The sequence below is a fragment of the Lotus japonicus genome, chromosome 4 (assembly GCF_012489685.1).
Source record: "Lotus japonicus ecotype B-129 chromosome 4, LjGifu_v1.2".
Lineage (NCBI taxonomy): Eukaryota > Viridiplantae > Streptophyta > Magnoliopsida > Fabales > Fabaceae > Lotus > Lotus japonicus.
The window spans coordinates 43,730,551-43,747,328 of record NC_080044.1 but is presented as its reverse complement, the minus strand read 5'-3'; the positions used below and the strand labels follow the sequence as shown (position 1 = coordinate 43,747,328).

The 16,778-nt window shown below is 38.7% G+C and overlaps 2 protein-coding genes across 2 annotated transcripts; one reads left to right on the top strand and one right to left on the bottom strand.

Annotated features, from left to right (window-relative positions):
• Positions 1-4,163: 4,163 nt before the first annotated feature.
• Positions 4,164-6,741, top strand: LOC130714972 (pentatricopeptide repeat-containing protein At3g29230-like). Its single transcript, XM_057564957.1, has one exon. It carries the CDS (start codon positions 4,164-4,166, stop codon positions 5,985-5,987), a length of 1,824 nt encoding a protein of 607 aa, XP_057420940.1. The 3' UTR covers positions 5,988-6,741.
• Positions 6,742-7,143: 402 nt separating this feature from the next.
• On the bottom strand, positions 7,144-8,992 carry LOC130714970 (expansin-like B1). The gene is made up of 5 exons (XM_057564956.1): positions 8,795-8,992; positions 8,601-8,707; positions 8,126-8,307; positions 7,877-8,009; positions 7,144-7,503 (listed from the first exon to the last, which is right to left on the bottom strand). Exons 1-5 carry the CDS (start codon positions 8,928-8,930, stop codon positions 7,300-7,302), a joined length of 762 nt encoding a protein of 253 aa, XP_057420939.1. The 5' UTR covers positions 8,931-8,992; the 3' UTR covers positions 7,144-7,299.
• Positions 8,993-16,778: the final 7,786 nt, after the last annotated feature.

Genomic DNA, 16,778 nt, shown 5'->3' with positions numbered 1-16,778 from the left:
TTGGAGGGATTCCTTTTTTCTCGTGCGGCTTGTTGTTCACGACGGAAACGAAGGATGTCTTCCTCTGATAGGCGAGCCATTTTGCCTGCAACAAATGAGGAACATTAGAATACCAACAAACATAAGGTGAGGCAGGAAAAGAAAATGTAGGTTAGGTTGCCTTACCAATGTAGACACCCACTTGATTTTTAGAAAGGGCGGTCATAAAGTCATTAAGGTTTAATCCTAGGTTTGACAGAAATCGGCAATCAACTAGTTCCTCAGGAGTCAATGCGTCATCAGAAATTTTGATGATTACCTCATATTGGTTCGTCCAATAAAAAGGGAATCGAGGGCTTCCATCATTGAAGTAGAATATATCTTTACACCGATCAGACTCACGGAGTTTGAAAAACTTTCCTTTGAAATGTTTGTAATGACTTTTGAAAAGGGTAAACAGCCCCAAGCCTCTAGCTGTAGCGAGCGAAACATATTCGCCCCTAACGTTGCGCCCACAGGTTTCAAAAAAGTAAAAGAATTTGTTGCTAGTAGGTGTGATGCCTAAGGTTAAGCAGAGGACTTCAAAGGCTTTCAGGTAAGCCCACGCATTACCATGAAGTTGGGTAGGGGCTACATTAAGCAGGGTCAGAATAGAACAGGTGAAATCAGAGAATGGGAGTTCGTACTTTAAATCGGAAAAGAGGTTTTCAAAGAGGTAAGTGAAGTTTCGCCCTTGGCTGTCTGGTTGTCCAAAGCAACATGGTTCGTCAGGGGAACAGGGAAGTATATCTAGGTGGGCATCTAGGCCATCTTTTCTAAAGTTATATTTGGTAACTAAATCTAGGACGGCTTTTGGGGAATTGATTTTAGAAAACTGTTTTTTGATTTTACTAGAAACCCATAAAGAGTCTGCAGTGGTTTGAACATTAAGTGGCGAAGTTTCCCTACGTGTTCGTTTGGCAGCCATTTTTTCAGAAGGAATCCTGAAAGTAAAAATTTTAGAACAGTAAGATGAGGGTAGGAGTTGGGTTAAGTTGTAGGACCGAGCATGCAAGAGATTTATAATGAGTTTCTGGGTTGAAGAGAATTTAAGATTTATAATAAGTTTCTGGGTTGAAGAAAGTTCAAGTTTCTGGGTTTGAAAATGCACAATGTTCATGTAAAGTAGTAAAATATGCAGAAGGAAAAGGGAAGAAGGATTTACCTGGGAAAGGTGAAGACTTGAATGCTTTCTGGAGATGGTGTCACTAAATGTGGTTGGAAAATGGTAAACGTCGAGTGAGCTTAACAGGAATGACTGAAAGTTTGAATCTTTGTTAGCTATGGTAAGAGGGAGAATAGGAATATGGAGAAATGAAGTGTGGAAAAGGGGTAGAAATTTTGGACTTTATATAGACAAAGGAGTGAAGATGAAAGGGTGAATTAAATGGTGAGCGAACGGACGCGTGTCTTCACGAGTGGGCTGTGTTCGAGGCAAAAGTTCTGACGCTTGGACCAGAGGGATACGTTGGCCTGAAATTTTTTGAATTTGAAGGGATGTGATTCGTTAAGGGAGAAGTGGTGAGGGGTATTATAGTCTAAGGACGTAACGTTTCAAGACTAGGTGCGTTTCATTCAAGACTAGGTGCGTTTCAGGAGGAGGTATGTTTTTTTTTCGTTTAAGGAGGTATGATTTTTCGTTTAAATTTATAATACTTTATTACATTTATTGCAGCTTTGATGATTGTGTTAGTGGAATTTTAATATATATGATAGTATTGTAGTATCAAGTTCCCAAAAATATGCAGAAGATCTACTTGATGAATTTAAAGCAGGTAAAGCAATAATGATTTCGAAATCTGCCACGGTAAGGGCATATGAAGTGACAGCTGAGTGGATGTGACAAGTTGATTCAACACGCAAAGATGATGTTCATTAGGTGTTTTGTTAAGATTTATAAGTATTTAAATTTGCACGCCTTTATTGACATTTTATGTGATGTAAATAGCTGAGGGCTTATCAAAGACACTTTCGCCTTATACAAAGTCTTAGTGTCTTGAGGGCTTTTGGTCTGGTAGAGACGAAGCAATTGGGCTGACTAAAACTTATGTATCAAATGGGTCGGGCAACCCATGGTCCAGCCGGACCAAAACCCAAGCTATAAATAAAAGAGGACCGCCCAAGCGGCAGGATCCTATCATTTTCACCCATTTTCGTTTACTTCGCTTGCTCTCAAACTGGTTAGCCTCTAGTCTGTGGTTTATACCGGAACATGAGTGATTTCACTGGTTTGTTTATATAGAGATATAATAGATGCATGGTTCAGTATAATACAATTCATTTTTTTATTTATTTAATGTAGATAGTTGAATAGCCTCCTGACATTAACAATTTTATTCAGTTTTTGACACTGGTATTGCCATCATGCCACTATTTTTAATTTAATATTAGTTTTTCTTCGGAGTTACTATGTTAATGAATTCTAAGAGTTTGTGAGTTTAAGAAAAATAGACATATATTCCTGCAGAAAATTGGACTGCAAACTAAGACCATTGCATATCAAGATTAATTTTGGCGGAAGTATGCTTTATTGTTAATAGTTTTTTTTCTTGGACTAAATTGATATTAGTTTAAAATTAACATTAAATTTGATTTTAATTTAAGGTACTGTGCTAAAACCATTTGCAGATATAACTTTGTGGTCTGTTACACTTTTGGCATGGATGTTACTCTTTTGCTTATACATTTGATATTTATTAAGTTTAAAACTGAAATCGTTAGTGCACAAGTTTTCACTACCCGTTCATTCACTCACTAAGCTATCTCATTAAAACACCAGCATTTTTACTAATATATATAGATAGATATCGGAAAAACCAAATATATATATATATATATATATATATATATATATATATATATAAATAATTACTTTGGGAAATAAGAGCCCCAAGAACAATATAGATAGATGTATATTGATAGAAATTTTTTTTATTTTAAAAGTATTTTATCTAAATTATTTAAGAATAAATATTATTTTGTTTTTTATTTTGATTTTTTAAATTTGTCAAATGCAAAACTCAAGTCAATTTTAAGTCTATGAATGTTGTTATTTAATATAAGTAGTTGAATAGGTTTTTATAATACAATTTTTTCAGTTTTTAGTTTATTAAATATTTTATTTTTTAATGTATTTAATATAAAGGTATGTGAGCTTTTATGGTTTAATACATATGTGTATTTGTACTTAATACTTAGCTCAAGTGAGCTTTACTAATATATATATAGATAGATATTTTTTTTTTGGAAAAACCAAATATATATATATATATATATATATATAAATAATTACTTTGGAAAATAAGAGCCCCAAGTACAATATAGATAGATATATATTGATAGAAATTTTTTTATTTTAAAGTATTTTATCTAAATTATTTTGATTTTTTAAATTTGTCAAATGAAAAGCTCAAGTCAATTTTAAGTCTATGATTGTTGTTATTTAATATAAGTAGTTGAATAGGTTTTTATAATACAATTTTTTTCACTTTTTAGTTTATTAAATTTTTTATTTTTTAATGTATTTAATATAAAGATATGTGAGCTTTTATGATTTGATACATTAATTGCATGCAAAAACACAAGTGTGCTTTACATATATATATATAGATTAGATGTCTTTAATTATCAACAAACCAAAATGATGAAATTAATAAATAAATAAAAATATTCAAATTTATCCCGTGCATAGGACGGGTACAGATTCTAGTAGGCTTATAATAAAACCTCTAAAAGAAATTGGTTCTAGTCTTTGTTTTTGTTCTTTTTCTTGCCTGTGTACCGGTGTTTTCGTGTCTTGTTGTGTTCTCTCTTTTGGAGAGTCTCAATCTTCTTTATATATTTGTATATTATTGACTTTTTTTAAAAAAAAAACCTCTATAGAAGAAAGAAAATACTACTGCTGTTTGATCCAAGAACGAATTACAATGGAACACGTGGATTTTCAAATCAGTTTCTTTGAACCGGTTCAACTCCTAACCCGCCGGTTTTCCGGTTAATGACCGGTTTTTAAGTAGTGCGGTTTCGCTTGTAATTTGGACCGATCACATGCCAGTTCCGGTCGAACCGGCCGGTCCGGTTTTGATAATGGTAACTTCTAAACAAATAAAAACAGTTAAGCAACACAATGTAACTGTCAAACTGAAATGGCCACCATGGCGAAAGGTGCATGGCTGCACTGTTCTTCCGACCTCAAAACCCACCACCAGCAACTGTTACTGGCGGTGGAATCATGCCACGGCATCCAACAGTTCAACCAGGTTCACTCTCAACTCATCGTTCGCGGCCTCTTCCACCACCCTCTCGTCGCCGGCAGAGCCGTCAAGAAGCTCTGCTCCGACCCCCTCACCGCCCCACGCGCCATCTCCCTCTTCCACCACCTCTACCACCCTGACGCTTTCATCTCCAACACCATCCTCCGCTCCCTCTCACACTCTTCCTCCTCCGCCGCCGCCCTCCGTTTCTACTACCATGGCATGCTCGCCCGCTGCGTCCCACCGAACCACTACACCTTCCCTCTCCTCATCAAGCTCTGCGCTGACAATTGGTTGGTCTTTGATGGCGAAAAGGCCCATGCCAGGGTTCATAAACTTGGTTTCGAACAGGATGTTTTCGCCAGGAACTCCCTCATCAGAATGTACTCTGTTTTCGGGAGAGTTAGCGATGCCCGGTTGCTTTTTGACTCGAGTTTGACGTTGGATTTGGTTAGTTATAACTCCATGATTGATGGGCATGTCAAGAATGGTGAAACTGGTGCTGCCCGCAAGCTGTTTGATGAAATGCCTGTGAGGGATGTTTGGAATTGGAACTGTATGATCGCTGGATATGTGGCGGTTGGGGACCTGGAGGCTGCCAATGAGCTTTTTGAGAGAATGCCTGACAGGGATGTTGTGTCTTGGAACTGCATGATCGATGGGTGTGTGAGGGTTGGGAATGTTCCTCTGGCTCTTGAGTTTTTCAACCGAATGCCTGCCAGGAACGTGGTTTCGTGGAATTCCATGCTTGCGCTGCACGTGCGAGCCAAGAGCTTCTGGGAGTGTTTGAAGATGTTTGATGAAATGATGGAAAGTGGGGAAGCTGTGCCAAATGAGGCTACTTTGGTGAGCGTGCTGACTGCTTGTGCGCATTTGGGGAAGCTCAGTGTGGGGATGTGGGTTCATTCTTTTATCAAAAGTAACAATATTAAAGTTGATGTCTTGCTTTCAACGTGTCTTTTGACCATGTATGTGAAATGTGGGGCTATGGATTTGGCTAGAGATGTTTTTGATGAGATGCCAGTGAGGAACGTTGTGTCATGGAACTCTATGATCATGGGGTATGGCTTGCATGGCAATGGGGAGAAAGCTCTTGAACTGTTCTTGGAGATGGAGAAGAAGGGTCCGAAGCCGAATGATGCTACTTTTGTTTGTGTCTTGTCTGCGTGTACACATGCTGGAATGGTCATGGAGGGTTGGTGGTACTTTGATCTCATGCGTCGGGTTTACAATATTGAACCCAAGGTTGAACACTATGGTTGCATTGTTGATCTGCTTGCTCGTGCTGGTTTGGTGAAAAATTCAGAAGAGCTTATAAAATATGTGTCTGTGAAGGGTGGTGGATCTGCGTTATGGGGGGCTCTACTTTCTGGTTGTACGACACACATGGACTCTGAGCTCGGAGAGATTGTGGCCAAGAGACTTATTGAGTTGGAGCCCATGGATATTGGCCCTTATATCATGCTGTCTAACACATATGCTGCTCAAGGGAGGTGGGATGATGTTGAACGTGTGAGAGTGATGATAAGAGAAAAGGGATTACAGAAAGAAGCAGCGTCCAGCGTAGTTCATCTGGAAGATTTTGAATCTAAATATTTTGTGAAGAATTATTCAGTCCATAGGAAAAGGATCATGTACTCGATGTTGAGTGAATTAGGAGCGCATATAAAATTGTCCCCTGCAGGTTCAATTGAGAAGGACAATTTCAGGCCTTGATAAAGATTAGATTCTATGTGATACAGTCTGTTGGGGGAGAACCAAAGTGTGCGTTAAGAAATGGGATATGGAGGTAATAATTATCGATATCGAGGAAAAAGATGTAAGGGTAGAGACAGCCATTAATGAATCGTGTGTGCGGAATGGAGTTGCAATGAAGATGAATTTCTAAGGATGTGAGAAAACAAAAGGATCTAGTAGGTACTGCAGAGTCCAGATTGGTTCCCCCAAAAGATTTTGGATCTGGATATTCTTGTGAAGTTAATCATTTATTTGAAGAGGAATGGCTTACTCAGTGTCTTGCATGAATAAGCATCTAAGATAAAATCAATCTGTGAAAATACCAAATGGGAAAGAAATATTTATACGATGAATTGAAGAGTGAAGACTGAATGCATAAAGAAGATACCATCAACTTGTTTCTCTAGAGGAAATTCTTGCAAGGCAAGGCTTTCATGTGGTGCATACATGAACTGGGAGTCTTAAAAAAAGCGAGCGCTTTTCTACTATTCAACCCTATTTATCTAGTTGAGCCTCCTCTAACACCTTACCAACCCTAATCACTTTAACTCCATTCTACCCTTTTATCCTAACAACCTCCTTTACAAAATGATAATATTCATAAATCATAATTGTATATTTGCAAATGTTCCGAATTTTGAATTTTGTCTTTTACCATATTGATAGCTTTGTAATAGTTGATTTGATGTACATTGTACATGACAATGAATAAAACTTCAGGCCTTTTAATCAATATCTTTCTAGCGCACACACAGACAGCTTCTGTTTCAGCTTCTGTTTCTTGCAGAGGTTTAATGGTGAAGTTTTCTTTTAATACTGAGTGACAAAAGTGAGAATTTGGTTCCTGAATATTTCCGATCTGTTGGTATTTGATGATAATATTGAGCTGTATTGGTGTGTAGTTCGTATCTGCCTCTTGTCTACGTTATGAATGATTAGTGATATTGACATATTGTTAGTCCAGTGGCTCAATTATTGCTCCAAAGCTATTGAGGGAAACCAGGTGATCTTTGTACATGCTTGTATATGATCATATTGAGAAGAAGTATTTTTTATTTGAAATAATTTTAATAGTAATCCTTTAGAGTTGGGTGACATGCATAGCATGTGTTTACTGTGTAGTAAGAACAAATAATTTCCTCATTCCTCAGTCCTTAATACTTATTAGGAGAAAAACAATATTTTGAAAGGAAGATTAAATACAATAACTCGACTGAACTTGATATTATGACAACTTATTTCTTTCATTACAGGGTAATAGAAGATTAATAAATAATTTGTTGCTGCTTATCTACTGGTCCACTTGCACCCCTGAGTCGTATGTTTCTCCTGCCTTCCAGTCTTCTGGTATGTTATTAACGGGAACGACCCATGTGTCTTCTCCGTCTTCATCACTAAACAGCATCCTTAAAGACAAAGGTCCACTCGGTGGAGAGGTAGAGGTCCAGACTGCCCCATGACTCCTGTCCAGTAACTTACAGACAAAGTTCTGTGTCTGCAATCAGGCAAAGAGGTTATATAATGCTTTCCACCTAACTAACTGGAGCTTTCTTTAGTTTTTTCTATTTATCTTTTCTGTACTTAATTGTGACATGTTGGCAACTAATACTAATACTGCCATTTCAGTTGAATGAAGAGTTGAACTAGTAAACATGTCTTTTCATATGTAGTGGTGATATCTATTTTAAAGTTAATTATGGGGCAAAAAGTAATTAGTTCCAATATAGATTATCTGTATCTGATCTTAGATACTCAAAATTTCACCAAGTTCGTCTTGACTAAGTTATCTGTCTAAAAATTTGAGTTTATTCAGCTCAAAGATTTTACAAAATTACAACCTATGTTCCGCATAAGGAAGCAGAAAGTACCTCACAGAGCTGCACAGCAGTTATGTCTCTCCTTCCTTGTTGATACCATATGACAAAAGCCAAGTAGTGAGGGTTGCTACTGCTCTCATGTATCTTAATTGTCATGTTTTTGTTCGGGTAGCTACATGAAACACTGGAGAAAACGAGAAGCCTCGGTTAAGTTTACAGATAACAAGAAAGCAAAAACTGGTCCACGCATGAATTGAAAAGATCAGAAGATTCTTTCGTGTGTGGAAGGATATCTCTTACCGTCTGTATTGAATATCAACTACGCCAAGAGCTAATAGAGAAGCAGCTGCATCAGAGTTCTGAGCCATCCTACCGAAGGCTCGTTGGCTAAGTATGAAGTCAGTGTTATCACCTGAGCCTTGGTCAGTTACAACTACAGTGACACCGTTGCCTGAGCAATAAGCGCTGTTGGCACACCTCACCTGGCAAAGGACCGAAAGGAGAGGGCAAAACAGTGAGAAATACTACCTTCGGAGCTAGAATGTATACTTTCAAGTTACAAAGTGAAGTTGAAGAATTATGGTTGTGAATGTGAAAGTCAAAGGATCAAATGACAGAAGAATATTTAGTCTTCGGCTCTATAGTAATACACCACATTTTCACGGGTTTAAATGTGATATGACGGGAAATGAAGAGAAAAATAAAAAGCAATATGAAATTGGGTAATGAAAAAAGTGATGTAATAAAATCAGGCCACTTATAGGTATGTTATCACCTGGTAACAGGCACCACAGCCAACTCCATCTTGATAAAGACTAGATGCAGCCGATACATCCCCGCCATTGATGGTAGCACCAAAGGAACCAAATCCACATGCACCACCTGCAATGAATTCAAAAGGATCATATGAGAGAACTTGAAAAATCTCAGTTTATGTTTGCATTTTTGTTAACCTATCAGTTTTCTTACTGTCTGTGCCATTTACTTCAGAATTGGGGTAATATGATGCACGGGATTGAACAAAACAATCCGTGCATGAAGTATCTGCTAGAGTTTGCATGAAAAGAAAGGTGGCAAGGAGAAGACACAAAAGAGAGGGAGCCATGGAGAACAGAATGTAAAAAGCAATCAACGTGGAGAAGGAAAGCTTAGTGTTGCATGAAGGGAACTGGATTCCTCCTATTTATAGAGAATTGGGTCAATGTTACCAACTTTGACATTCCAAAGGTATATAATAAAAAAAACTACATTTTGAATAAGATGAATTTTGTTACCATAGTCTCTCAGTTTCTTGCTGCCTGCAACTTGTTTTCCTTTGACGTTGAAAACCACTTTCTGACCTTTCAATTTTTTTAATAATATCCTTTTTATGTATCGTCAATTCTGTTTAGCTACAAATGATATTTCCACATCATTTTCTTAAACAGAGGTTTGTTTTTTTTATATCCTCCATACGAGTCAATTTTGTTTGAGGCAGGAATATTTACATGCTGGTAGACCTAGTTCTTGGAACGGTTTTTTTTTATTTTGCACACAAGACTAGAACCTATCAGCTTAAAACAGTCAATCATGTTCGAGTCAGGAATATTTACATACTAGTAAACCTAGTTCTCGGAACGGTTTTTTTGTTTTGCGCACAAGACTCGAACCTATCAGCTTAAACCGGCTTCCTGTACATAGATTTAATATTAAGTAAGACCCACACGATGCAAAGAATATTAACTCACTGTTCCCATTATTTATGTTTTAGTTACCAGTTCTCCCTCACTTCCTTATAGAGTGGTTGAATAAGAAACCCAATTTCTTTTCCTAATATCCTTCATGTATTTCCATTCTGTATTTCAAAACAGAATCTGGACACGAAGTATAAGGCTAATAGTCGAGTCTCAAATAGCATTAGTCAACATTCTCAAGCATAGAAGTTTGATTATGAGATCCAATTGACCTTTGCTCACCTAACAGGTAGGTTAAACCATAGACTGAATTGTGCTGCATTGAAAATATGAAATAGCTTGGATAACAAGGAAGAGTTAGGCCCTTGTGCACTTACATGACCCTGCCTATATTCGGCATATTTTAAGAGTTCCGACTAGGCTAAAGGTCACATAATAAGGACCTTGATCTCTGTGTGGAAGGTGCTTAGGAAATATCCCTAGATAATGTGTTTCAAGATACATTATACAATGCCAAAGGAACATACTCTTGGCATGATGAGAATATGACATACCCCACTTTTATAGGTGATTCAAAAGGTTATGTCATACATCGTGGGTGTTCATGTCATTATAGTGGTTTTCAGAAACCAATATTTATTTGAATTCATGAAAATCAGCTCCTGCTGCCTGAACCTCTCTTTTGAATTCTTAGTGGAATACCACCAGCCCTGCTGCCAAGTTTTCATAATTTATATGTAGAGCAATTTAGCCTACCTAGGCGGCTGCAGAGTTCAATACATTAATCCAGGGATGGACCCAAGCATATTAAAGAGGGGTCACCCCTGAGAGAAAAAATTTCCTAAGTGTTGTATTCGCCCCGCTAAAAAAATTTATATTGACTTGTCCATTTAGTCATTATTAATTTTAGTTGGTGTGAAATTTTCATCCCCTACTCATTTTCCCTGGTTCCGTCGAATTAACGGTTTAAAATGAGAGAACCTTGTTCCCAAAGGATAGTTCAAGTAGTAAGAATTGGGGGACTTATGAGTTGGGGTGGGGAAGGTCCAGGGTTCGATCTCTGAAGGGGAAATTTTGCCCATAAAATAAATAGAATCTTGATAAAGCCTCACATGGTTGTTGAAGGAGACTGCCATGAAGGAAGGAAGTCCCTTGACCACATCAGCTATGACGTGGAAACCATTTTGGGGTTCTGGACCCAGCGTGCCAAATAGTGATCAACTTGTGATGTGGAACAAAGAGAATAATAGTGTATCCAAAAGATATTCTGCAGAATAATTGGCCCATAGGGGGAGGGGCCTGTTATCATTTGTGGCAATCCCAGTTTTTTTGTGTGCCAAGTTCTGCAGATTATGAAGCTAATCTACTTGTTCCTGATTAAACAAGGAGTAATGGTATATACACACCTCATTTTTTAAACACTTCATTTTCACCTCTTTTTGTTTTTATCTCTCTCATCTTATCATCTATCACATCTCATACTTTTCTCTCTTACTTTTTCTTTTTTTCCTATCTCTCTCTTCATTCCACCTCTTCCACCTCAAATGAAAGGTGTGTAAGTAACATTATTGTTAAACAAGTAGCAATAGAAGAAACCCTGATTAGATGTTGAGGCTATGTTTGTTTTGCGTTCTCCATTTGCACTGTACTTTCATTTCAACTCATGTAGATAAATGGTTCTCCAATTGTACGATTTGAAAATCATGTAAACCAAACAACACTGAAGCATTGTGCCAACTAGCGAAGTGGGTCGTTTGTATTGTCTATATCATCACCCCGTCTTAATCTTTTACTTTAATAAGTGTATCAACTTCGACCCCAAAAAATGTGTGTATCAACTGAATTAGCAAACAAGTAAGTGTGCGATTTCAGCAAACTATTACAATATGAATTGGCTAGGTATATGGTGGAATTTAATGTCATTACAACTCTTCCTCCTTCTAACGACCTAAATGAAATGTATGCATATACTAACATATATGAAATAGTAGAGTCACATTACTCAAGGGAAAGAAACGGTTTTAGTCCTCATAGGAGACATTGATTGAATGAATGATTCATTACACGACAAAAATTCTCTGATTAGCGTAGGCTTTGAAGCTTACACTAACGTTGATTTAGCATCGATTTTACATTAGCGTTCAACGTTAAATGACATGAAACTAATAGCGCCAGCCAAGGGGTCGACACTACGGTTTAGCCGACTCCAACACAACTCACTTAACACTTCAGTCGATGAAAATTCATTAAAGTTAGTGTCTATCATATAGGCCGACTCTACATGGCGTCAACCTAGTCGTCCCTATGCATGATGTGGTAAATCAAAATATTTGCGTCAGTCATGGTCAACACTAATATTGATTGTCAATGCAAAATTGATGATGGGTTACAGTTATTTGCTCGTAGCCTACAATCCCCAAATTTGTCTCTCTCGGCCAGGGCAAGTAGTACCCATGGAGATACTTTAGCAGTACTCCTTGCCTTATACAAGACCGCCAACTTAGGAACTTTCAAACTGTTAGAAAATGATGCAAGTCGTCACCAAATTTGCATTGACATGTTAAACGTATAGCACCTAAATTAATTATTTGGGTTCTTCTATTGTAGCTACACAATTGTCAAGAAACATGAATAAACTATTCTTAGTTAAAGGTGAAAAGAAAAAGTAAAACACAATGCATTTAAAAACTTTATAACATGATATAATTTTATAAAATTAATTAACTTGTCTTATTACAAATATTACTTTAATCCCTTCAAATATTTTTCTGGGGTTGGTGTATGAAGGGAACAACGTGAATGCTATTTAAGGCCTTAAAAAGGTTTATGAGGATCATCATTTCATGCCATGATCTCTAGTGGTTCCCTAGGGCAGCTTTTTTTAGTCTTAAAAGGGTTTTCTTTTAGCTTTTGGCCTTGGTCTTTGGTTTTGTCTTGCTCTTTTGTTAGCCTTGTGTTGAGTTTTGCTTGGGGTCCTTGTTGGGGGTTTTCTTCTTTGGGAATTGTTATTCAGACTCTCCCCCCCCCCTCCCTCCGATAGCTATTCTAACCCCTCAAAATTGTTGAATTGTCCAAAATTCCCTTGTTTAAAAAAAAACTTCCCACTTTCCCCACTAACTCCCCCCACTTCTTCAAACTTCTGAACCCCCCCCCCCCCCCCGTTCCCTCAAACGAATTTCACTCATTCAAAATCTCTCTCTCCCTCCCTCTCTCACGCATCTCCTCCACTGCCTCCGTCTGCCACCGCCATCGGATCCGCCAGCGACACCGCAACCGAGTAGAGTCGCCGCCACCCCCATTGTCACCTTCTGCCAACCACCCAACATTCTTCCCGAAACTCAGGTTTGTTACGCGACCCGTCCCATTATGTTATGGTTTTGATCGCACTTTGTAGATGCGTCTGTGTTGCACCTTAAAGGTGCGTGTTCAGAATGCACGCACCTTAAGGGTGCGCTTGATACGCACCTTTAAGGTGCGACACAGACGCACCCTGAGAGTGCGTCATAGACCGTTATCTGTCAAAGCTTCAATGCCTTTATGTTTTTGTTCTGTTTTGAGTCTTATGTTTCCAATGTTGGTTCAAATGTTCTGTTTTGAGTCTTATGTTTCCAATGTTGGTTCAGATATGGCAAGAACAAAGAATTTGAATTTGCCCGCGGCCAACGAAAAGAGAATCCCCCCCACTACATCGGTACGTAAGGAGCATGAATCTGCCGCCCTACGAAAGAAAGAAGAAGCATGTAAAAGGCGTGACGAGGTAACCCGTAAAAGGCGTGCAGGTAGTGCAACGACTGCTGCCAGTGCAGTATAGGAGCCTGAGCCTGAACCTGAACCAGTACAGGAGCCTGAAGATGATGATATGGTTGATGCAGAGCAGGGTTCTAGTGAAGGAGAGGAGGAGAGTTCTGGTGAAGAAGAGGAGGAGGAAGAGGAGGAGGAAGAGAAGGACGGGGATACACAAGTGGATCAAGGTGAGGAAGATGATGATGATGACATATTTTTTCCTGGGGGGCCTTATGACAATACCTTGCTGAAGAGCTTCAAGCAACATATATCACTGGAGGTGTGGAAGCATTACAAGAAACCCGCTGAAGTGCTTGATAGGGGTGTCTTGAAAACCTACCACCATGAGAATGCTATGCTTGGGAATGATAAGGAGAAGCATAACAATGTGAAAAACTGATTTTCGACTTATGTAAAGGGAAGGGTTGAGGCTGCTGGTCTATTGTAAGACCCAAGTTTTTAAGCTTAGAATAAGTGGAAGAGATGTCCATTTACGATTAGGTTTGACGTATCGTGAAGGGAAAACCTGAACAAGAGTTTATCGAATGGATTAAATTTGTGAAGGAGAAAGTTCAGGAAAAGACTAAGTTCCACCCTTGGAACACTATAGGAATAAAATTTCCAATAATCTTCCACCCTTGGAACACTGTAGGAATTTAGTCCGAAAATCTTCAGAGAAATGTTAGAACTTCTCTTATTCATTGTATGACAATCGTTTCGAGGCGAAACTCTAGGATCTACGAACGTCCGATTCCAATCATCGGAAGTTTGCCGAAACCGAAACCCTGGTATTTCAAAACCCTAGAATCAACTGACAATGAAGACTTTTTCTATTCAGAGCTTCAAATGAAGATTCTACACGCGTACACCCATTTCTCTTGATGATTTCAATCTTTCTTCAGAAGGAAGTTTTCCATTCCGACATTCGATGCAAAAAGTAACTTATCGGGTAAAATAATTTTATACCGATTATGCATTAGTCGCCAAAAATACAAGGAGACCTCTTTTTAGTTTTGGAATTCTTTCGCCAAAACATAACTTAGAATTCACGGAGAATGAAGCCGGAAAAATCAGATTCGCGAAACTTTCATTTTCCCGCGTTTTGCCAACCTCTATATATAGCCAAGAAATGAGAAAATATCACAAATCTTACCCATTTTCTCTCTTGAGGCCGCGAGTTCACTAAGGGGAGGAGGAGAAGAGATTTAGTTCATTTCTTGCTTGATCGTCGATCCAACAGTTGCTACTTGAAGGTTTCGAGGTATAGTCGCTAATCCTTACCTCTGATCGTCTTTTCCATAGCTTTTCTCTAGACTTTTCTGAGTTCAAAGTTTTGAGGTTTTTGGAAAATTGTCCAAATAGCTTGATTTCTCTGTCTAAACATCTTCCCTACGTGCCCAAGATCACTTCTGTCGGATTAGTTTTTCCATTATGTCGCCGGATTTCCGCCGGAATCAATTTCTGCTTAAAATACTCATTTTTAAGCAAAGTCTCAACCTTTGGGCTGAAAACTATCGCCTTAGCTTAGTGCTAGTAGGATTAGTTGTCTTAAACGCCGTTGGTGACGTCCCCATCCAATTTGCTTTTCGAAATTTCAGTTTTGAATTTCTGAGCTAAAAATATTGACCAAAATACCCCTGCGACAGTTTTTGATCCGATAATTTTTCCGAGTTTAGAATACCCTTAGTTACGACTAATGATAGCCTAGGAACCAAGTTTGATCGAAGAAAAATCGAACCCCACAATTACCAAAAGTGGCCAAGCACTCTAAGGGGGAGGGAGGAAAATTTCTTTTTCGAAAACTTGTCCTTTCGCGCTAGATTATCGTACCTCGGAGTATATACTACTTCGTGTAACCTTAGTGAGTATTGATATCTTAGTTTCCGATAGATTTTGATTGATTTCTGTGGTTTTGCTCTAAAGGTGCTTTTGAGGAATTTCCTGAGGAGCAAGGCTTTGATTGTGAAGAAGTGTTAGAAGATCACCCTGGAGAATCTTCAGGTGAGGGCTTCTCACTGAATCTCTAGTTAATGCTTAGGGTCGATGCTTTCGACATTTGTTTACTGTTTATGCACTTGTTTGTGTTTGATTGGAAAAATGTTTTCTGAGGCTTCGGCTGACAATGTAGATGATTCATCTACTGAATGTTTTTTGAGATTGAATTACATGGTACGTGCTAAGTGGGTAATTTAGGATGTGTGGTGCATGCTTATATGCTAAGTGCTACGTGGTTATTTCATAATATGTTGATATATGATATGTTGGTGGATTGTGCTGAGTTAATTATGCTTTTGCAATGAAATCTGAGATTCTGAGTAGTGAGAATAGCGGGCAGGTCATGCCGATTTTATTGAGAGTTTTGGAGAAAGTTTGATAGGACGAATGAGATTCGGGCCTTGTTGTGGTGTTGTATGGATCGAGACATTCTCTGGTGTCATTTGGGGATTAGGAGATCCCGAGAACTTATAGGATTTGCGATAAGACTAAAAGGATATTATTTTGTAAAGAAAACTCATAAGACATTAAACAACCTCTAAATCTTCAAATAATGATAATAAACTCGAAAGGAAGCTTAGGATGCAAATCTTAGTTTTGGAAAGCGAGAAGTGTCGTCGGATCCCAAGTTATGAGAATGTTGAGAATTTTTGAGTATGTTGTTACTCTTGTGTTGTTGGAGCAGTTATGTTGTTGGGCTATCCGAGGGATAAGCCGGGAAATTGATAGTTTCCGAGTATGTTGATACTCCACTGAGGCGTGAGACCTTGTGGAAAGCATGGATCTTCACTGAGGCGTGAGACCTCGTGAACAGCATGAAGCTTCACTGAGGCGTGAGACCTTGTGAATGCGGGATACTCCATTGAGGCGTGAGACCTTGTGGAAAGCATGGATCTTTACTGAGGCGTGAGACCTCGTGAATAGCATGGAACTTCACTGAAGCGTGAGACTTCGTGCAAGTGTGTAAATTCACTGGGGCGTGAGACCCCGTGAAAGCATAAAACTTCACTGAAGCGTGAGATTTTGTGAATGTGTGAGACTCCACTGAAGCGTGAGATTTCGTGAGAGCATTGATAACTCGAAGAGTTATCGTGAGTGTTTGCACTCATTTTATGATTATTGTATTTTGTCGCAGAATCGACTTTTACCTTAGGGTATTCTTTATAGAGACATTAAGTTAGCTAGAAAACGTGGCGACGTGTCGAGTGAGGTCGGAGACGTTGTTTGGCTAATCACATTGCATTCATGCACACATAGGAGGTTAATACACGGCGTGATTACCGGACCTTCGTCGGTTTCCAAAATGGTCATAAGACCCGGAATGCCGTGTAAGAGCGTTTGTAGACGACTCTTGTAGCAGACCGAAATGACAGACCTTCGGGTTTACTGCTGATCTGACTACCGTTGTTGTTGGAGTAAGAGGCACGCGGGCAGAAATGGTCCCACCGTTGCTGGTGCTAGGATTGATCCGTTTGATGTCCATCCGTTTCCGGAATGCATTT

Bases quoted from the DNA above. Each gene is read 5' to 3' on its own strand.
- LOC130714972 (XM_057564957.1), top strand. From the start codon at position 4,164: ATGGCCACCATGGCGAAAGGTGCATGGCTGCACTGTTCTTCCGACCTC.
- LOC130714970 (XM_057564956.1), bottom strand. From the start codon at position 8,930: ATGGCTCCCTCTCTTTTGTGTCTTCTCCTTGCCACCTTTCTTTTCATG. The intron at 8,010-8,125 runs GTAAGAGATATC...CGTTTTCTCCAG, and splicing joins GTTGATATTCAATACAGACG to TGTTTCATGTAGCTACCCGA. The intron at 7,504-7,876 runs GTACTTTCTGCT...GCCTGATTGCAG, and splicing joins CTGCTGTGCAGCTCTGTGAG to ACACAGAACTTTGTCTGTAA.